At 39.0% G+C, this 21,647-nt stretch overlaps 1 protein-coding gene across 2 annotated transcripts in view; it reads right to left on the reverse strand.

Moving 5' to 3' along the window:
• Positions 1-3,024: 3,024 nt before the first annotated feature.
• GRID2 (glutamate ionotropic receptor delta type subunit 2) overlaps positions 3,025-21,647 on the reverse strand; it is an 845,491-nt gene continuing 826,868 nt past the window's right edge. The window contains exons 14-16 of one of the 2 annotated variants that reach the window (XR_006104285.1): positions 16,096-16,336; positions 13,317-13,496; positions 5,547-5,609 (exon numbers count right to left, since the gene is read on the reverse strand). Coding sequence is in view for 1 of the 2 variants with exons in the window: in XM_042470711.1 (XP_042326645.1) it covers positions 5,187-5,609; positions 16,096-16,336 (664 nt within the window). In the remaining variant the exon portion in view is untranslated. Of the gene's footprint in view, positions 5,610-13,316; positions 13,497-16,095; positions 16,337-21,647 lie in introns of both variants that reach the window. The other variant, XM_042470711.1, reaches the window with a different exon arrangement.

Below are 21,647 nucleotides of genomic sequence, written 5' to 3' on the forward strand. Positions count from 1 at the left end.
CCTAAAGTGACACAAGACTTACCTATGTAGATGTCATATTTTTCACCAGTGTATCTGAAGTGGGTGTGTAGCTAAAATGTGTACCATTTTAAAATGGTATTACACTGGGCACTCTCCAGGCCAGCAAAAATACAGATCTTATGGACTTTAAACATTTTAGTTAGAAAATCAACAATTTCCAGATTCATTTTTTAAAAGACATCTCAGGTGGATATTAAATGGATCTGGTGATTTTTTAAAATAGAGTCTGTCAGTAACCTTATACAACTTTTTGTCTTGTTCATACTGTATGTATTAGCTCCTGAGTCTCTTGTCCCAAAATGATCAGGCATGAGTATCTGCCCTATATTCTCATTAGTGAAAATATATGGAAAGGATTCACTTAGCTTCTCTATATTTTATCCCTCTTTAGTACGCTAAATTCTTTGTTGTCCAATTGTCCAATTGCTTCTTATCTGGTCTCCTGTTTGTGATAATGTTAAATAATTATTTATTATTGGTCTTGATGTTCTCCATGCAATGTTTCTATCACTGCCCATATACTACTGTTTGCAACATATGCCACTGCTCATATAAATGTCAGGAACAGAGAGGATAAATTCTGCATAGAATCTCCCTACTGCTTTGAGTACAAATATAGAACACATTCACCCAGTGGAAGTGTTTGAATGTACACCCTTTAGTGAAATAAATGGAAACACTTGAACATGAGTGCACTTAACTAACTTCAATATGTGTTTCATCACAGGAGAATTGATCCACTAAAATGCCTTTGTGTCTCATCCCAAAGCCTGGCATACCTATGGGGTATCAGATGTGTACATGCATGCTGGAAATCCCATGACAAGGAATGATGAAGGTAAACCAAAGGGATGTGTGGGAAAAACACCTCCTCATTTAGCTTCAAGATAATTCGTGAAACATGTTCTCAGTTTCACATGAGACAGCAAGACAGTTTTAGGAGTGAACAAGAAGGTAGGAGTGATGCTTGATTTTTTTGCTAACCAACCAAATCTTGCTGCAAAGGCTACCCTAAGATTGCCCCTATACGATGTGCTTTGAATTTGAAATAAGCTTTGGTATTAAAAAATGGACTTGGAGAAGGGAGTTTTTAGGGGGAATCTGAAAAAGTTACACACTCTATTAATTCTACCCTGAAAATGTTCCCTTGCCCTTGGAGCTATGTAATTTAGGCATACAGTCAGCTGGGGGGCCCTGCTGATCATATGCACAGAGAGAAAAACATACAGAGGCTGTGTTCCCACTATGATTTAAAGTGAACTGCTGATTGAGTTATATGACTGTCGTTGCCATTTGAAACTGGTTCAAATTCTACTGTGATCGGTTGCAATTGCAATGAAGCAAGGCAAATGCAAACCCCTCTCTCTTTCCTGACACTAGTTTTTCAGAATCGATTCCGAAGCATGTTCAACAATTGGGAATGATGGATCTGAATCACATCATTTGGGGGGGGGGGAGATAATGACAGAGGGGAGTTTATCATCCATCCTCAGTTTTTGGTAGATCCACCATCCCCCCCTTCAGTGTTGCCTTTGTGCTTGTGGTGTGACCTATGGGTGCATGATATTTTTTTTTTTTTTAAAAAAATCGACAGAAGATTTGATTAATAGATTTTGAAACTACTTGTAATCAGTGAGGCAAGTAGTTGCAAAACCATGGAACTGAATCTTCTATCAATATTTTAAAAATATAAAGTTCCTCAGCCGGGCTGCCTGAGCTGCCATTTAACGTCACTGATGATGCACAGATGATTGACATTCATTTTGAAGCAGCACAAACTAGTGGGGATGACAATCGTGCCAAAACGAAGCAATTACAAGGAGCCCTGGTGGCGTAGTGGTTAAATGCCTGTACTGCAGCCATTCACTCGAAACCAGAAGGTTGCGAGTTCAAGACCAGCAAAAGGGCCCAAGCTCGATTCAGGCTTGCATCCTTCCGCGGTCACTAAAATGAGTACCCACTCTGTTGGGGGCAAATTAGCTTACTTGCTAATTAGCTTACTTGCTGTTCACTGCTATGATCTTTGGAATAGCGGTATATAAATAAAACATAATAATAATAATAATAATAATAATAATAATAATAATAATAATAGATCCACTTTCATAGACGGACCTTTTAGAATCGATTTACCAACACAGAATGAACGCGAATCGTAAACTGGTTTAAATGTAAGTGGGATGAGCCCAGAGAAAGGAGGCTTAGCCACTGCCACAGGCTTGCCTGGTGGGGACACAAGAGAGAGCTCTCTTCATGGCTGCTCCCACACTGTGGAATACCCTTCTGTGGGAGGCTAGGCTGGCCACCTCCCTCCTTGCCTTTTGCCAGCAGGCAAACATATTTTTGTTCAGGCAGGCTATTAATATGCACAGTGAATCTTTGGTATCTGCTGGGGTTTGTTTTCAGATTCCCCTGTGGATACTAAAATTCATGGATGCTATGTTATATACAATGGCATAGCAAAATGGTATCTCTTATATAAAACGGCAAAATCAAGCTTTGCTTTTTGGAATATATATATATATATATATGGAATTTATTAAAATTTTCAAGCTGTGGGTGGTTGAATCCATGAATAAAGAATCCATGGATATAGAGGGAGGAATGTAATTACTCTCAGGGAAGCTTATTATTGGGGTGTGTGGTGTTTTATGTTTTTAACTTTGTATTTTTACAACAATTTTATACTGCTTAAAAATAATTTTAATTGCTTTTCAAATGGCATTGGCAGGTTTTAATCAATTTTATCTATGAGCCACCTTGGGTGCCACTCCAGGAGAAAGGCAGCGTATTAAATAAATAAATCATCAAATAAATAGTTAAACCAAGAAGTGGTTACATCACTATGTGGCTCCAGGTAAACCATACAGAGGAACTCCGTAAAGCTATATTTGGTGGCCATCGTTTCTTCTTTGTAGACAGGGTAGTCAAAATAGGCAGAGAAGCAAGTTTAGAAAACAATTTTATTAGACAAATTATTTAGACAAATTATACACAGAAAGCTCTGCCACTTGTAACTGAGGCCTCCAAAATGTGTTTGTGTTATCAGTATAATAGGCAACACATTGAAATAATTGTTTTTTCCCACTAAAATCACCGTAACACCTGGTATAACCCTATAACTTATCGTAAAGAAATTTCTGTCTTTTTTTTGTTTAATCAGTTGATTAGGAGCTCATGAATGTTACAAGGGGAAACAAGTTGTGCATGCTTTTAAACACTTGTACCCTGGGAAACAAAATGGCCTTTGCATGATAAGAAAATTGTTCTGCCTTACACAGTAGACAATATTATGAAGATTTCATACAAAAAACAGTGACAGTACAAGATGCTCTCCCAGAACAGAATTAAGCATCAAAATAGAATAAATCTGAAGAATATACCTTGAAATTTGTCCTAAAGCAGATCACCTAAGTTGGTTCCTATAATCAAGTCCTAGCCACATAGTTGAGTTAGGTTAAAATAATTATTTTAAAAAAGAAAAGAAAAAGAAAACACAGGATCAGTTGGCTTGCTTTCTACTTAAATTGCATTTTAGTTTTTAAGGATTACAACTGAAAGCTTACAGTTCTAAACAGGTAAGAGAGTGTTAGCTTCAAAAATGCCACCCAGCCAGAGGAGGCACTATTTTTGCTGTCATCGGTTTATCAGTCTATACAATTGGCACTCACATCAAAAATACATCTATAATTGAATATGTAATAAAGATTTAAACAAGAGCTCATTCTCTCTCCTTTCACTTCGTGGAGTAATATAGGATTGCAATTAAGGCCACACCAATATTTCTCAACAGACTCCCTTTCCCAACTCACACCACATCTGCAATGATTGATGGCATTGATTTCAAAGAGGATTTATTAACCTTCCATGATCTGTTTTTCAAGCTCCCTTGAGAGCTGAAAATCAACACCTTCTGGATATGGTTTTCATCTCTTTCCATTTTGTCAAATTAATTCAGAAGTAAATGGTTAACGTTAAGCCTTGCACATTGCTCAGTAGCCAATGCGAAAACCTAAACAAATGAGTTACACATCTAGGAACAAACATTACATTGCCCTGGATGTTCTAATTTTAAACAAAAAAGTATAAAATGCTTTATCAAACAATGCAAATCAGAATTACATCAAAGCACCCTGCCTTTTCTTGCTGAAAAGACCCCCTGCCCTATACATCTTTCCAGTATACAACACATTTTGACTAAAGCCTTATTAGACAAATTGTAGTAGCACTGGCTACTGTTTTATAGATATATACATGTGTATATATATACATATACCAAAATGTATATATATGTATATGTATATATGTATGAGATACTAATTTATTTAAAGAAGATTCTGCTGTATGATACAGTTTACTGTACATAAAAAACCTTTTTAAACACTGTACAATCACATAAATGTCATATGCACTGTTGCAGTGCAAAAAGGAGATCTAACTGTAGTTTTTACTGGCTTAGCAATGGCTTCTTGAAATCCTACAAAATTGCATTCTCTTATTAGGTGGCCTGAATGGTCTCTCCCTTCTCTTTCCCCTTTCTCTCATTATTTTTCCTGTAAAAATTGCAAGGTTTGCCTTTGGTCCACAGTTAAAAGGACACACAATAGCCGTGAAAGACAGTATGGATGCAGCAGAACATAGAGAAAAGACTGAAGTTATTGCAATTATATCAGAACAAAGGAGAAACAATTCAAAGTTTCTTCAGTGAAGTAACCAATATCTTTGATACAGACTCAGTGTCTATTTCCTATATTTCAAGTTTATGAAATGTATACTAATGGAATACTAGGAGGGTGGCATGATAGTTTTGCAACAGTGGCTCATGTTGCATCTACTTCAGAGTAATCCCACTGACTATAATGAATTGGTTTGGTGGTTGTAGAGTTGGGGCCATAACACATTCTAGAGAGCCCTTATTCTGGAGTCTCACTTGTTTAGCCAGCGGAGCTACTCTACTGTAGGGAATACGGTCTGAAAAATCATGGCCTCAAGTAGTAGAAGAGAGAAAGTGAAAAAGAGGAGGGGAAGAGGAAGGATAGTGAGTTGTTACTAATACTCCTGATTTCTTTTAAAAAAGTTACATCCATGTTAGTCCCACAATATCATAGCTGCTCCTTGCAAAGGGAGTCCTAGAAGGAAACAGTGACAAAACAATGTCTGAAGCTTTATATGGAGGTGCCTCGGTCTGGGTCGTTACCAATGTTGAGCCCTAAGGTTGGAGTTGGTTGATATGGAATTGAAGACATTGTTTTGATGGGACTTCTGAAAAAGCCCCCATTTGGAGCCCTGTGCCTAAAAGGGCCAGTTCGGTGTTCTGGCACACTGCCAAAAGAGAATCCAGAAGCAGCTTTTGCTGAAAGTGTGCGGCTAAGAGTCTGGATCTGTTCTGGTATGAAGGTTGTAGTAGTGATATGAGTGTTCCTGAAGTCACTGATTTGCTCCAGTGCTTGACGCGTGGGCAAGGTGTCAATGTCCAAGGGAGTCAAGTCAATGGATGAGGTGGAAAATTGTTTATGGGGGCTCTCATCATCTGTGCAGAGGCTGTTCACACGTCTATGGAGATGCTCCAGATCAATTTCTTTGTCATCCTGGAAGAAAAAAAAGAGGAAGAAAGAAAGAGAAAAGAAATACCTCATTCATTAATTCCAACCAAAGATCAAGCAATTTTCTTGGCAATATACACCCCCCCTTTTCACTGCAAAATATGTTCCAGAGTGGAATAACTGGAACTGATCAGATTATATAAAACACACAGAAACAACCCAAGAACAACTAGACTTGCTAGATGACACTTAGAACTGGAGAGACTCAGTTCTTTGCCATATAACAGGGCAGGTCCAAACAAAACATACAAATTTTGACAACAACAGTGTGTTAATTTACAACCACCAAAGGGGTCTGTAAATTTTGCTTAAATCTTTCTTACAGACTGCAAGTGAATGGTTTGGAAGGCACTCACCCCTTCTAAAACATTCATCTGACAACAGAGCATCTTAAGCACTTGGCTCCAGATGATCCAGAGACATGCTCATTGGGAAAATTCATGTTTGGAACTAGGAACTATCATGTTCATGATTTAGACCAATGACACATGGATCACAGTGGCATTTTATTAATGACAGTGAAGTAGAATGTAGTCACAGCAGGGGAAAGGCTGTGAGCACATCCTGCCTGCAGGTCAGGCTGTAATTTCGGTATGATATTATGGTGGAAGTGTTAGTGAGGTACAAGAGCAGGGTAGAAAATTGCTGGTGGTTCCTTCCAGTTGCTTGTCAGCTCTGACAAGATAATAAAAAAAGAGAGGACATTGGTATTGTGCCACACAATGGCCCATGTGCCCCCACTCCATCATCATCAGTCATTCCATTATAGTTATGACCTATTTGCTATTGCTTTAGAAAAGATAACAATCCTAGAGTAAACAAAAATGGTCTGTTTGCATTTACTGATAATGTATTTATGTTCCTATTGCCTTAGAATAGCTGAGTCCTGATGCAACACATGGGATCATATTATAATAACCATATTATAATAACTGTACAGCTAGCATGCTGTATTGCAGTTATGGATTTGTAAATTTACAAATCTGTAACTGTTCTGTATTCAGTAATACTATGTATTAATGATTGTGGCACTGTTGCTCTGATTTTAAATACCCCCAAACCTACCTTAACAGCCAACAGCCACATCAAATGATGGAGGTCTGTCCAGCTGGTGATTGGGGCACGGAGCATGATGTTTATACCCCTCTACTGCCAGGAGCACAGATCTCCATCATTTGATGCAGCAATGTGCTTTTAAGATATGCTTGGGGGTTGGGCCAGGAGTCGTTGCATAGTTACACATTCTTAACTAAGTAGGCGATGCAGGATATTGGTGTATTTTTGCCATTAAATGGAATATGACTCTACTTTGAAAGGACATTTCCAAAGATTGGTAATTCATTTTATATTGCATCATTATGAACCAGCTCTCCTTTTTAATGGAGCATTTCCAGTCATTAGCTACCTTTAAGGACTATCAAGCTTTTCTGCATGACTGCAATACTGACATGCTTGGCAGATACCTGAAAGGCAGATGCCAAAATTTTGCTGCTCACTGCTACTCCAAATAGTAAAACAAAACTAAGAATGGCAGCTCCAAGTCATAATAAGAAGCACTTATTTTGTGATTCATTTCTTGCTTAAAATTGGCCCTAAGAAGACTGCTATTTCTCTTGCTTAGGCACTGTAGGTATCACAAGTTTGTCTGTTGTTGTTGTTTTTTGGTGTGTGAATGTGTATGCAAAATGGTTGTGCCTTATTTTTTTTTTGTGTTGTCCACATATTTCCACCTCAAAGTTGTGCTCTAGTTCAAGGAGGGTATGTATGAGAGAGCCAAGCCAAACAACAGGGAAAAGAGAGAAGAAAATGTTCAAAAAAAAAAAAAAGAAAAAAAGGAGAAAAAATGAAAAGAGAAAAGGAATCCTCACTAAAGTCTTAGAGACAGAAGAGTATTGTGCATTGTTGGTAAAATGGGAATGGGGAGGAAAGAGGCAGAGGCAGTGGAGCCCCCAAAGTCTCTAATGTGATGCTAATTCAAACCTAGTTCTTTGGAGATAGCCATTTGAAAACTGAAAAGGGGAAATCAGGCTCTAAGAAATCTCTTAATCACAGCTTTCATTTTTAATATATGTATGTTTTAAATTGTGAACAACATTTCATGGATAATTTTGTGGCATTTAAATGTTAAAATTCTCCAGCATATTGAAATTGAATATGACTCTTGTTATAATTTTTTCCTCTCCATATAATAGTTATGTAACTGATGTGGACTGGAGAATTATTGCAACCATTATTCTTATATGGTATCAATATATGCATAATTAAATACTCTGAGGGAGAAAAACCTAATGCAGTTTTTTGTCTGTTGGTAGACAATATAGCCATTTGACTAGCTAGTCATGACTGATATTCTCTGAGTTCACTGTAATTTTTAGTGTCTAAAGCATACTTTTCCTATGTTTTTTTTGCTTTCAGTACCTTTCCCTCAAAGCTCAGTAAAAAGAATTATGTTAACTTTATCAATCACTGACCAATTAGTAGAGTTCTGCCAATTACATGTAGAAAAGTTAGCAAATCGAAAACCAAAGCAATGATAAATTGCATGCAATGCACATTTGTATTGATTCCACTCAAATGCACTTTCCAAAGTAATTTTCATCTAGGAAAGCACATCTCTCTCCCTCCTTTTTTCCAAAAGGCTGCATTAGCAGAAACAGGGAATCAAGTTATTTTCTAGCTACTCTCCTGCATTGGATGTATTCCCCCCCTCTATCTGCTGTCTTTAACATACTAAAGACAGGCCAAAATGAAGCTGCTTTGGGTCACTTTGGATGCATGTGTTCTACGAGTCCAAAAGCCATGCCAAAGCCACGCTCCAGTTCTAAGGAGTGGAGTGTGGCTTTGGTGCAGCTTCTGGACACTTAAGACGCATGCATTATTTAAATAGAATACATCCAAAGTGACCCAAAGCAGCTTTATTTTGGTCGGTCTGTACAGGCCTAAAAGAAACCACAGCTTCCACATGTTAATCAGGAGGAAAAGAAGTAACTCTTTGTTCTAAGAGTCTTGTGTGTAAAAAATTCCTGCATATGCTAACCTCCTTGCTAATTTAATTAGTGGAAGATGGTCTAAACATATTCCTTGGCACACATGGGATCAACCCTTCATTGTAAGGTTGGAAGAGTGTCTTTTTTTAGTGTGCCATTGGAGACAAAATGTACAGTTGAAAAAATGTGTACAGTTAGAAAACTGATAATGTGCAGTTGGAAAATGGGAGAGGAACTAGACACATTAAACTTATTAACTGTTTATTTAGTGCTTGAATTACAGTGACAAGGTGCATACAGATTAGTACTCAGCTTCAAAACAAACCATCCAAACTATTAAAAAACAAACACTCTTCCTCTTCTTTCACCATTACAGTTGATTGCATTATTGAATGTCATGTGAAATGGTCTAATTTTAAGCTGCCATTTGAATTGTGCCTATCAGATAATCTTGGTGAGAACAGGAGAAGCTCAAAGGTACCAATTTTGCAGCACTAATTTGAGGAGGAGGCATGCATGGCCCTTGCACTACTGTTAAGTGTCACTGAGTTGGGATTTGCATTGGTACATGAACCATTGGATTGTTCCCTTAGTTAAAAATGCATCATTGATGGAGAGCAGATGAGAAGTCTTGATTCTTGTGGAAACTGTCACTGATACAGGCTGCAAGTGCAAAGCAAAGCATGCTTTGTGCTGGTTTTTTTTTTTTTTTAATGTGGGATGTCCAATGGTGATTCTGTGTAGTTAGATTTAAAGATGGCAAAGATCTTGTTAGTAGAGGATTTTCATATATGCAATTGGAGCTGTTATATATTAGACCTTGTCCTCACTATCCTTTTAAATTCTTCCTCTGCTTGAAGATCCTTAAAGATCACCTACAGTCCTGCCTCCATTCTCACAGTTTTGGAAACCGTGTCCCTTATGCATGAGAGATGAATGGAGGGGGAAATAATGGAGTGCATGCCCCAGGCGTGCACTCTTCCCACAGCCATATGCCTACATTCAAGCCAATGGGGCTTGGACATATGCGAAAATCCATTTTCGCGGGGGTGGGGGGTGGGTGGGTCCAGAACCAGGGTGATGGTTACATGTAGACAACACACACACACACACACATATGATCTTTAAGGATCTTTGTGTGTGTGTGTGTGTGTGTGTGTGTTGTCTACATGTATGGACATATATTACCATATATTTCTATTATTTTGTTCTGAACATCTACATCTGAAAAAGAAAGCCTGAAACCTTATTCAGATTACAAGGACCTTCTTGCCAGTAAGAGCAGTTTGACAATGGACCTCACTGCCTAGAGAGGTGGTGGGTTCCTCTTCCCTGCATATCTTCAAAAAAGACTACATAACTTCCCTCTGGGGCTTGAGTTTAGCTTGTGTTCCTGCACTGAACAGGGGTTGAACTTAATGGCCCATGAGGCTCTTTCCAACTCTATGATTCTAGGATTGCATGGTACCAATGTATCTTGGCTGCCAATAGGGCCACAGATTTGATAGGTGTTGCTTCTGAGATAATCCGTTTCAGTGAATCAATGCCAAATGTGAGCAGGCCAGTATTAACTATGGCAGTGTGATCCTTCATCTCCAGGTTTACATGCTTGTTTGCACCTATACTGTATATTTAAAATTAGCCTGTGCCAACCAGTACCCCTTCACACTGAGCTTGACATATAATACGATACCCATATGGTTTTTGAAGAATCTGGGTTTGAGCCTGAAAGCTTGCAATGTTTTCAACAATTGGTGGGTCCAACAATAAGTAACATTTTAGCTATTTTACACAGTACATTAATGAACTAAGACTGAAAAAATGTTGACTCAAAATTGCATTTGACCTAGAAATATGCACTGAAGATCCCCTTCATCCTTTGCTGTGCAGTTAATATTTAATATTTCATCACAGAAATTAATTTAGTGACTCAATGTTTAAACTAGTTTTGATGAGATCCACTTGTTCTTCTTGGCCACTACCAATGTCCCAGCATGTATCATTCTGTATGGAAAAGATGTCACAAGACTCAGGAGTAATAGTGAAAGATGTCATCTTATTTCCTTAGTTAGATCTAGGTCAAAACCTACTGATATATTCCTTAAAATCATGCTAGCATATTCTGTACTTTCATATACATGTTTTCATATGTATGAAAATACAGAATATGTTAGTATGATCTTACAATATGAAATTGGTAATATGTCAATATGTGTGAAAATACTGAACATATCCAGTATGATTTAAGTTTTACATTGATTAATATTCCATTTTAAATATATGGCTTATGATTTTTTCTACAAGTGATGCTAACAATTTTTGGTCTTATACTCAGCTGTTGTTGCTGGTGTTGTGTCCCTTCAAGTTATTTCTGACTTATGGTGACCCTAAGATGAATCTATCATGGAGTTTTCTGGGGCTGAGTATTTGTGACTCACTCAAAGTCAGTCAGTGGGTTTTCATGGCCAAGCAGGGATTTGAACCCTGGTCTCCAAAGTCATATTACAATGCTCAAACCACTATACCACATTAGCTTTCTTTTGTATTGTATACAATTATGAATGTTGTAATGACAACTAGAAAAAGAAAGAGAGCCATTTTAAAACACAGGCAAGTCAACACAGTGCTGCTTATATGTTTCTTGAATCCCTACATCAGATGTTAAATAAGAAGTACAACTCATGCATGTATTGTCAGCTCTTTTCCTAATGTAAAATGTTAGACCAGTTTATAGTGAGGTTTAATAGAAGGCTAACTATAGCAGCTTCCAGCAAACACATCTTCTTGATCAGTAATCTGGAGATACCGATACAAAAAAGTAACCCTACTGTTATCATATAATGGACATGTAAGTTATGCTGTGTTTCATTTGGTCTGCAGAAAGAACTGAGATATAAACCTGCCTAACAGTCCATATGTAACATTTTATTTTTCACACTGCCTTCAGCATAGACACTGCTTTCCAAGTGGTAACACTGAGCAAAGAAATGGTCTGAAGACTTACATGATGCTGAATATGCTTACTCTTGCATCAACAGGATAGGAATGCTTTGGAACAGTATTCTACCAGAGTTAAAAACAGGGGGATTGTCCTTTTGACTGCTGAAGTTTATTCATTTAAAAAAAATTCTTATGGAATGTGCTGTTTAATGAGTGGCTGGCAACCTGCCTATTTGCACAAGGAAAGCTGCATCTGCTCTGCAGAAATAACCCAGGCTGACACCACTTTGATTGCCATGCCTCTATGCTATGCAATTCTGTGAACTGTAGTTTTTTGTGGCACCAGAGCTCTCTGACAGAGAAGGTTAAATGTCTCACAAAACTACAGGTCACAGAGTTCCATAGCACTGAGGTATGACAGTTAAAGTAGTATTAACCTGGATTATTTCTGCAGTGAGGATGCAGCCAAAGAGAGCAGCAGCAGTGGGGAAAAACAGTGGCTGGTTTTACATTATCTATTCGGTTAATACCTGGATTTGTGGTGGTGGAATCCTCAAAGCTAATATATTATAGGGAAAATACTATAATATTCAAAATCAACAAAACAATGGTCCTTTCCACACGGGTCTTACGTGATGTCCTCGTCACGTGCTAGGGTTGTCTCAGGGCGCTCCGCCCACATGAGGCCTAACCCTATCATGTGACGAGGGCGCAATCATGGTGGCATCCCGTCCACACGGGGGCCGCCATGATTACGTCATATGTGCGCTGCCTCCAAACAGAGCGGCATGCGTGTGATGTCCTTCCGCTGTCACAGGCCACTTATGGCGGCCTAGGCACGGCACTGGAAGGAGCTCCATTCTGGGGGAATGCCTCGTTCCCGCAGCCACAAAACGGCTGCAGGAACGAAGCTGGGAGAAAGGGGCTGAACGGCCCCTTTCTCTCCTGGCTGCAGCTCCTGGGCGGCTCCTGGGGTGTCCTGGGGCATGAAGCCCCAAGGACACCCATTTTCAGGACCAGGGAGGAGTGGCATTTTCCCACTTCTCCCTGATCCCGAAAAGTGCCGGATTGGGGCCTTTGGGCTGCCGCTGTGGCTTCCCTGGCCCCAATCTGTGCTTCAATGGAGCAGCTGCAGGCCGCCCCATGTTACCTTTATTCAGCCAATTAAAAATGTGCAGAATATATCTTGTAAGCTTTCAAAGCACCATTGGCTTCTTGATAAGGCAAAGGTGTTATAAATCAAAAGCTTGCATGATGTATTTAGTGAATTTTTGGTTGCCTTAATAAACAAACCTCTGTTTTGTGGATTTTGGAAGTTACTGTATTTTGCTGTATGGCCAACACGACTACCCCTGGATACATTATAGGCAAGATGCCTTATATCTCATCTTGAGAGAAAGGTGGGATATAAATTAAATAAAGGTGAAGCTCATTCATCCTGAATTAGCTTTTCATGATCAAGGAAAGGGCAGGGAGGTCTGTTACAATGTCTAATATTTTATTTTGTCTTTCCAAGAACTTTTTAAAAAATCCCCATATTTTATTTGAAGGAGTTTATTTTGTATTTCATCTTAATTTGATTTTTTGTGAGTCAGTTCAGTATTCCTGCCAAGCCTGTCACATCCCAGAACGATACATGACCTTAGCTGATGTCAGAATTAAAAGAGAAGGAAAGGGGAAGACTTAGTGGGGTGATATTTTCCCAAATGCCAACCCATGACCCAAACTCCACCCACTCAAGACATCAAAATGAGACACCACTCACAGGATGGTTTGTGCATAGCTCCATAAAATGATTGCTCCTCTTCTTTCACGTGTGCCTTGATCAACAGTGAAATATTCAACAATGCGGACATTTAAATTATCACCGGGCTTCAGAGTTTACTTCCCACTGAGATTAATGGGGACAGGTCACACTTCTCTCAGAGCTATTGTTTAAGGCTGTCTGCAGACACAAGCAGACATGACTGCATGGGTTACTTTGGTTCACAACTGGAAAGTAATCTTCACAACCATAAGGCAATCTTTTTTTTTTTAAGTACAAAAATTCAAAAAAAGAAGAAGCTTGCATTCTGGAGCACTACAGCCCCTGTATGATTCAGCCTTACATGGTCTCCTGTTTAGGATTCTGGAAGAACCAATGGATTTCATGGATACTAATATGCATGTTAAGGTTCATTCATAACCTTTGCAACATGGAATGAACCCTGTCCTTTGGATAGAGGGGATATTCAACACAAATTTCCATTTGAGGCTCCACTTTAAATGAAGCTTCACAGGATAAACTGAACCCTGCAAATAATAATACCAAGTACCAAGAGGCCACTTTATGCTCATTGTATTTACCCATCTATCCCTCACTGGGAATATTCAACATTTGACATGCCTAAATTCCCCGATACTATTTCCCTTAGGTAGTAAGTCACAATAAAGTTTTGAGAAGTTTCTTCAAAATCATAGTCTCTTAAACAGAACCTGTGGCTTGTTGGTACCATCATGTTTTCATTCTGGTTGCTTAAAGCATAGATACCAATTTGCTTTGATAAACAGCAAAGCTGGCCCAATGAGATCTTTCTCTCTCTCTCTCTCACAGGGATGTTGCACTAAAAGAAGTTAGAACAAAAGGTCTGAAGATATTTCAGTACTCCCCAGTTTACAGTTATCATTTTGAGGACAATGAATATTGTAAATGAACTTCATTCCCTTGGACAAAATGAGCAGATGGAACTTTGTGATGTATGTAGGCATTTGCATCCAAACAGGAGGGCAAAAGAAGGGTACCAGGGTCTGGGTATGCACTCAGTCCCCATCTCCATCATCCTTGCACATGTGAACTCTGTTAAAGACATTTGCACATTCAGGGCTATAGTCTGATCAAGGGCGATAAGTGTCTTTAACTGAATGAATTACAAACCTTTGTTATAATTGTTTGGAAGCCCTTCCTTCTCAGGGTCCCTGATTGCAGGAAGGTTTGTTATCACATTCACCCAACATACTTACAAGCCCTTTATTTCAGACCATAGAGTTAATTCGGCAAAGGCCTTTAGAGAAGCTGGCATGTAGAGATGTTATGAGGAAGGGGTTATGTGCATAGCCTCATACCCATCCCACCTTTAACTCTCTCAAGAGAAGGCTGAACACCTACATAGGATTCTTATCAGGGCCATTTCACACATTCTGCAGAAGAAAGTATGGATTTGACACTCCATGCATACTTACCAGAATCTGCAGCTGATCAGAGCTCACTGATCTGTTCAGCTGGATGATACACATGCCTGTCAACACATGTTATTGCATCAGCATTTTAGTCATAAACCTAAAACAGCAGGGGTGTACCCTTAAACATGTAATGTGTGAAAAGGCCTCAATGGTGATAAGAAATTGAAAGCAAATGAGAGATGCCTCTTGCAATGATTAAGGCTACAAATGTGTTTATTTACTGCCAGAAGGATTGATAGCAAGTTATCAAAAATTAAACACGATTGCCTGGAACAAAAGTACCACCCAAAGAGCAGTTGTGCTTGTGTTTCCCAAACAGAAGGCACTCCCCCCTCCCTTTTTAAACTCTTCCTTTGAAACAGAGACACTGGGGATTGTTGTTCTAAGGGAAATAATTAAGACCAATAAACCAACAAATCTTGTTGGACATGGCCAAACATGTCTAAAGTAGCTCTTTAGATTCTGGACCATGTTCAAAGTCCTTGATTTTTCCTCTTGATTGCAAAAATGAGAAATACCCCTTAGCTCTTGTAGCAAATGAGTCCCAAATTCAGCTGTGGAAAAACAACTAAAACATATTAAAAGCTTAAAAGAAAAATCCAAAGAACACATCTGAATTGCACTTCTGAATGGGACTTCCATGCACTCTGAATTGTACCCTGAATAATTTTAATTGTCTGAGAGGATCATATAGCCAATCTCACATACTGCTTTATTTAAGGCACTGTTTTGTTTTTAGACATGTTTAAGAAGGCTTACACAACTGTACTCTCATACAAATTTACTTGATTAATTTCTCAGATAAACCAATTAAAGCTGCAAAATGATAAGCGTATTTACAACAAAGATTTACAAAACTAAGCAAAACCTGAGCTGGGGTACAAGGTATGGTCCTAGCAATAGTTGCATAGGTTGTAGTCTTAGCTATAATATGTTGGCACATCTTATCCATAAACGAATAAGAAAATGCTTTATTGATGATATTTTGCTAATAATGCTGGAGCCAAATATGAGTCAATACATTTGACAACGAACAATTACACAGCTGTATTGTATTGTTATTGTACTTTGCTATATGGCCAATATGGCTACCCCGAATAAATTATACAGTTTGACCATAACCCAATTGTGTGCAATTAAATCCCACTAAAACCAATGAAGTTCAGTATTCATAAGGATGATTTGGACTCTGACATTATGTCTGTTTCTTTGTTTTATTTTTTCAAACATTTCACCCACATCTTGATGATTAGAGCTATAGAAAAACAATGAAATACACACTTTCTTTCTCACCTCTACTTTGATGAAATGGAAGGGTCTCATACCTCTTTTGAAGGAACCCGTGAGCCTTTTCTTTTATTCCACCATGTTTCCAACATTGCAATTAAACAGGAGAGAACAATCCCAGCAGCCAGTATGCAAAATACACCTGCAAAGCTCTTTATGTCCAAAGCTCCTCCTTTATATTTTGGATCCACAGAGGAGTATAGGTCACACTGGCCATTTCTTGGCCACCACTTATGTTTTAGAAGATCCATATGCCCATTCTGCTGAAGCTCTAGAATCCTTGGGGAAAAAAAGAATCAAACAAAATATTATTGATATCAATATCAACGTTGCTGCATAGCTGTACACTCAAAGCTCAATTTTTCAAACGAAGTCCATGCTACTCAAAATATCTCATGCTCACCAAGTACCCACTGTAGCAAACAGTTCATATGACAGCCATCATAAGATCTGACTTATTATTTATTATTATTATTAATATTTATTTATTAAGCGCTGTAAATTTACACAGCGCTGTACATACAATCTTTTTAATTAGACGGTTCCCTGCTTTCAGGCTTACAATCTAAAAAAGACATGACATAAAAGGAGAAGGGAAAGGTGGTGGGGCTAGTAGGCTAATACATATAAAGTACATAGCAATACAAGAAATGGTTCGATAAAACAGGCATCAAAAGAACATCAAATAGCAAGCGACAATTATGCAATGCCTGGGAACGCTTCTCTGAACAGGATGGTCTTCAACTCTGTTTTGAAGCTGGTTAAAGAAGTGATAGCCCTTGCTCGCGGGGGAAGAAGGTTCCAGGAGTGAGGGGCAGCAAGTGAAAAGGGGCGAATCCGAGATGGGGCAGAGGAAATCCTGGGCTGGGGCAGCAGACCTTGACTACCAGAACGGAGGGCCCTGGTGGGAAGGTGAGGAGAAAGAAGGTCTGATAAGTAAGGAGGGGCCAGTCCATGGAGGGCTTTAAACGTTGACAGCAGGAGCTTGTACTGAATACGGAAAGCCAGTGAAGGGATGCCAACACAGGAGAGATGTGGTCAGAGCGGTGGGCGGATGTGATAATGCGTGCAGCTGAATGCTGGACAGAGATTAAAGGACGGAGGTGAGAAAGAGGAAGCCCAGCCAGGAGGACATTACAGTAATCAAGTCATGAGATCACTAGGGCATGGACTAGGATCTTGGCAGTAGAGGTGGAGAGATATGGTCGGATTTTAGCAATATTGTACAAAAAGAATCTACAAACCTTGGCTGTGGTCTGGATCTGAGGGATACATGACAGAGAAGAATCAAAGATAAAACCAAGACTGCGGGCTTGCTGGACTGGTTGAATAGAAATGTTGTCCACAGAGACAGAAAAGGAGTGTTGAAGGGTGGGCTTAGGAGGAAAGACAAGACAACATGTCTTGGACATGTTGAGTTCAAACGCCGATGGTGCATCCACTGCGAGACAGCTGTGAGACATGATGAAACTTGCTGTTCAAGCCTTGGAGAAAGGTCGGGGGTGGAAAGATACAGCTGGGTGTCATCGGCATACAGATGGTAGGAAAAACCAAAAGAACTAATGAGTTTACCTAAGGACAGTGTGTAGAGAGAAAACAGAAGGGGACCCAGAACAGAGCCCTGGGGAACTCCAACAGATAAGGGAACAGGAGAAGAAGTCTGACCGCCAGCAACCACTGCAAAAGATCTGCCAGACAAATAAGATCGAAACCAGTCGAGAACAGAGTCTGAGAACCCAAGGTCAGAAAGTATATTAACTAGAAGAGAGTGATCAACAGTGTCAAAGGCTGCAGACAGATCAAGAAGGATGACAACAGAGTAAAAGCCATTTGCCTTGGCCAGTAAAAGATCGTTTGAGATCTTGGTGAGGGCTGTCTCTGTAGAATGCCTTGGGCGGAAGCCAGACTGAAAGGGATCAAGAATGGAGTTGGCTTCAAGAAACTCAAGACAGCGAGAATAAACAACCCGTTCCAAAACCTTAGAAAGAAAGGGAAGAAGAGAAATCGGACGATAGCTAGACAAAGAGGAGGGGTCAAGAGAAGGTTTTTTCAGAATTGGGGAAATGAGAGCATGTTTGAAGTCCGAAGGGAAGGAGCCTGTAGAGAGAGAGAGATTGAAGATATGGAGAAGCGAGGGCAGAAAAGAAGGAGCTATAGAGATTAGAAGACGAATAGGAATTGGATCAAGAGAACAAGTTGCAGGTTTGCAAGAGTTCAGAAGTGTAGAGAGTTCATCCAAAGAAGCAGGAGGAAACGCAGAAAATTTGTTAGGTGAGGGTGAGAGAAGATTATGAGCAGATGAAGAATCAGGAGAGACTATCTCAGAGTGAATAGTGGTGATCTTAGAGATGAAATAATTAGCAAAGTCATTAGGAGAGAATGATGAAGAGACAGTAGGAGAGGGAGGTTTAAGAAAAGAGTTGAAGTTATTATTTACTTATTTTGCTTATTATTTATTATTTAATTGAGACATGAAACATGATGTTCATTCAGATGGCCAGGATGATGCTAAGAACTTGAAACTGTCATTAGGAAAGCAGTTGTGAACATCCACTTTCATGCCTCAATCATAAATAAACTGTCTTGAATAATATTGTTAGTCTCAGTTGGAGTAGATCCATTAAATCAATGGGATTTACCTATTCATAGACTCACCAAGCAACAAATGATCCAATCAATCTACTCAAGATAGAAGTAGCCAATAGGATTCAGGCCATTATGTAGGTGAGAGAAATGTATTTTAAATAATGATCACAATCTACTCTGCTTTATACACAATTAGTGAGTGTCAAAACCTTTTACTTCTATGAGTTCAGTTAATCAGCCCTCCCTATTAGAACAGTAAAACTTTTTTCAGTAATGAAAGAAGTTAACAGTATGATTTCTATAGCCAGAACAAACATAATTTCTCAAGACAAGCATAGAACAAGCAATGCCCCACCCTGTAACTTTACAGCCTTTCTCTTGATTTGCTTGTAAGCCAAAATACTATTGCCCCCTTCTAATTGGCCCACTCTTCTTACATATTTTCACTATAGGCCTTTTCAGTTTTATGATGAGCCTGACCTTGGTAGAATTGTGCCAGGTTTCATCCACAGACATCTGTGCATTCCTTAGTCAAGCAATTATAAAGGTAAAGCCCTATATGACCTGGGCCTGAGTTACTTAAAGGAACGCCTCTCCCTACATAATCCGCCCCACACTCTCAGAACATCTGGAACAAAAATATTAGAATATCCTAAAACCAGGTTGAAAACTACCTCTTGTAGAACATTCTCTGCCCCCAGACTTTGGAACAACTTACCGGAAGAGATCCATCTTATCACTTCTTTGGAAGCCTTTAAGAAAGCACTTAAGATGGATCTCTTCTGGCAGGCCTACCCAACTGATCTTCTTTGATCTGATTTGAATAATATTTTACACTTGATCCTTATGATTGTGAGCAATACTGTAACAATTCTTCCTTTTTTACTTTCTTTTCTTGATTGATGTATTCCAAATTATATATGTATTTTTATGATGTTTTAACTTGCTGTAATCCTGCTTCGATCCGAAGGGAGAAGCGGGAAATAATAATAATAATAATAATAATAATAATAATAATAATAATAATTTTCCCCCAGAACAAATATTACAACTCCCAATATGGAATAACAATAACAAACTATTACTTATGACAGAATCTAACAGAAACATGACAGTGTGCTTTTATCATAACTAACTCTGAGATGGATAATGAGTTGGATCCAGATTTAATCAGCTTTGAACATGGCTACTGAATCAGCCATAATTAAATAAAGTCTTAAGGCCAATGTAGTGTAGTGATTTGAGTGTAGGATTCTGGGAGACCAGGGTTCAAATTTCTGCCCAGCCATGGAAACCATCTGAGTAATCTTGGGCAAGTCACATTCTTTCAGCTTTAGAGGAAGGCAATGGAACCCCACTTGCAACATTTGCCAAAAAATTCCATTATAGGTTCAGCTCAGGATTGCCAAAATAAATGACTTGAAGACATGCACACACACAATCTTATTGAATTCAGAGCCTCTGCTCTGAGCTTGGATCCAACCCAAAGTATTTCAAACCATTATACAGGTTATTTTAATATGCCATTTACAGAAGGAGATGAAGGGAAGGTTTTTAAAGTATGTCATAAGCATATCAGAAACATAAAGTGTGATATATTGAAACACTCTGCCAAACCATTTCAGCAACCATCCTTAGCTTCACTGTACAAGAATGCAGAGCTAAGGTGCAATTGATCTGAGCTTTATTTCCAGAATGATGGACACACGTTGACTTGACTATACTCTGCTATTATAGCCTGGCAGGTCTTGTGGGATAATAATTCCACATGGAGACTGAAAACTAACTTGCTCCAGAGATTGTGATATTGTGGAGAACAAGGTAAGTGCCTTTTTCTCAGGCACATCAACTATTCCCAGCACCATCCTTTGCTCCTGCTGAAACATGTAGAACCTACATGTCCTTAGGCTGGGTATTGGCCAAGAACTAGGATTTTAGCTTTTTGTTTTGGTATATCTCAAATATATACCAGCAAAGGAGTAGAATTCAAAGATATAGCCATGTTAGTCTGTAGAATCAGTATGTAAAGAGATCTTGTAGCACCATTGAGACTGAATTAATCTTGAAGGTGCTACAAGATCTCTCTATATACCAGCAAAGAGCAGCTGCAGTGTTCTACACCTGTGGTGTGGTGAATTCATTTGATTCCAGACCTTAAGGGAGTTGTCCAAAATGAAGAACTCTATTTCCAAAGTAGGTTCACTGATCAAAGCATTTCACTGATCTGTTAAAAGTCTAGAGTAGATTCACTGCACCACTGCCATGGAAAGTTCCAGTACACTTGATTCCACCATTGCACAGCAGCTGTCATGGTTCTGAGCTCACCCATTGCATAACCTTTGATTAACTTTCCACCTGCCTGGTCAAAAGTGAGAAACAGACAATACATCTGCTAGAGGAATGATTGGCTAGCATATGCACTAGCTAAAGCATGTGTCAGTGGAATGCATATGCTAGTGGAATGATTGGGATTACACCAAAACTGAGAAAATACAACGGTTTCCACAGAGAATTTTACACTGTTGTTGTGCCCAGTGGGATTCTGGCCACATTTGCTCCTTTATTGTAAACAACAATTACATTATTTGAGGTATCTTCTTTGTCATCCTGTCAGAAACATCATGTGCCTGTCAAGTTACATCCAGTTTTATAGAGCAAGATGAACATTTACCCTGGACACCAAGTTAAAGGATTGGCCAGAGTGCCAGTCGGCATTGAGCCAGGGAGAAAAGGCTATAAGAATCTTTATTCCCACCCAAATCCAATATCTGTAGGTTGTTTGAGCAGCAAAGAATGTAAACTAAACAACAAAGAACATAAAGATCCATCAGTTAGCTTTGAAGGAGAGGTGGACTTCTGTTAGTGATTAGGAGGAGTCCTAATGACACCTCAGGGCATTTTGGAGAGCTGCACTCCACATTGTATTCCAAAATCATTTCTTTCTTTAGCTCCAAAATAATGCCTAGAGGGGATGGAAGCAATTTAACCATGTTTTATTCCTTTC

The sequence above is a fragment of the Sceloporus undulatus genome, chromosome 5, assembly GCF_019175285.1.
Source record: "Sceloporus undulatus isolate JIND9_A2432 ecotype Alabama chromosome 5, SceUnd_v1.1, whole genome shotgun sequence".
Lineage (NCBI taxonomy): Eukaryota > Metazoa > Chordata > Lepidosauria > Squamata > Phrynosomatidae > Sceloporus > Sceloporus undulatus.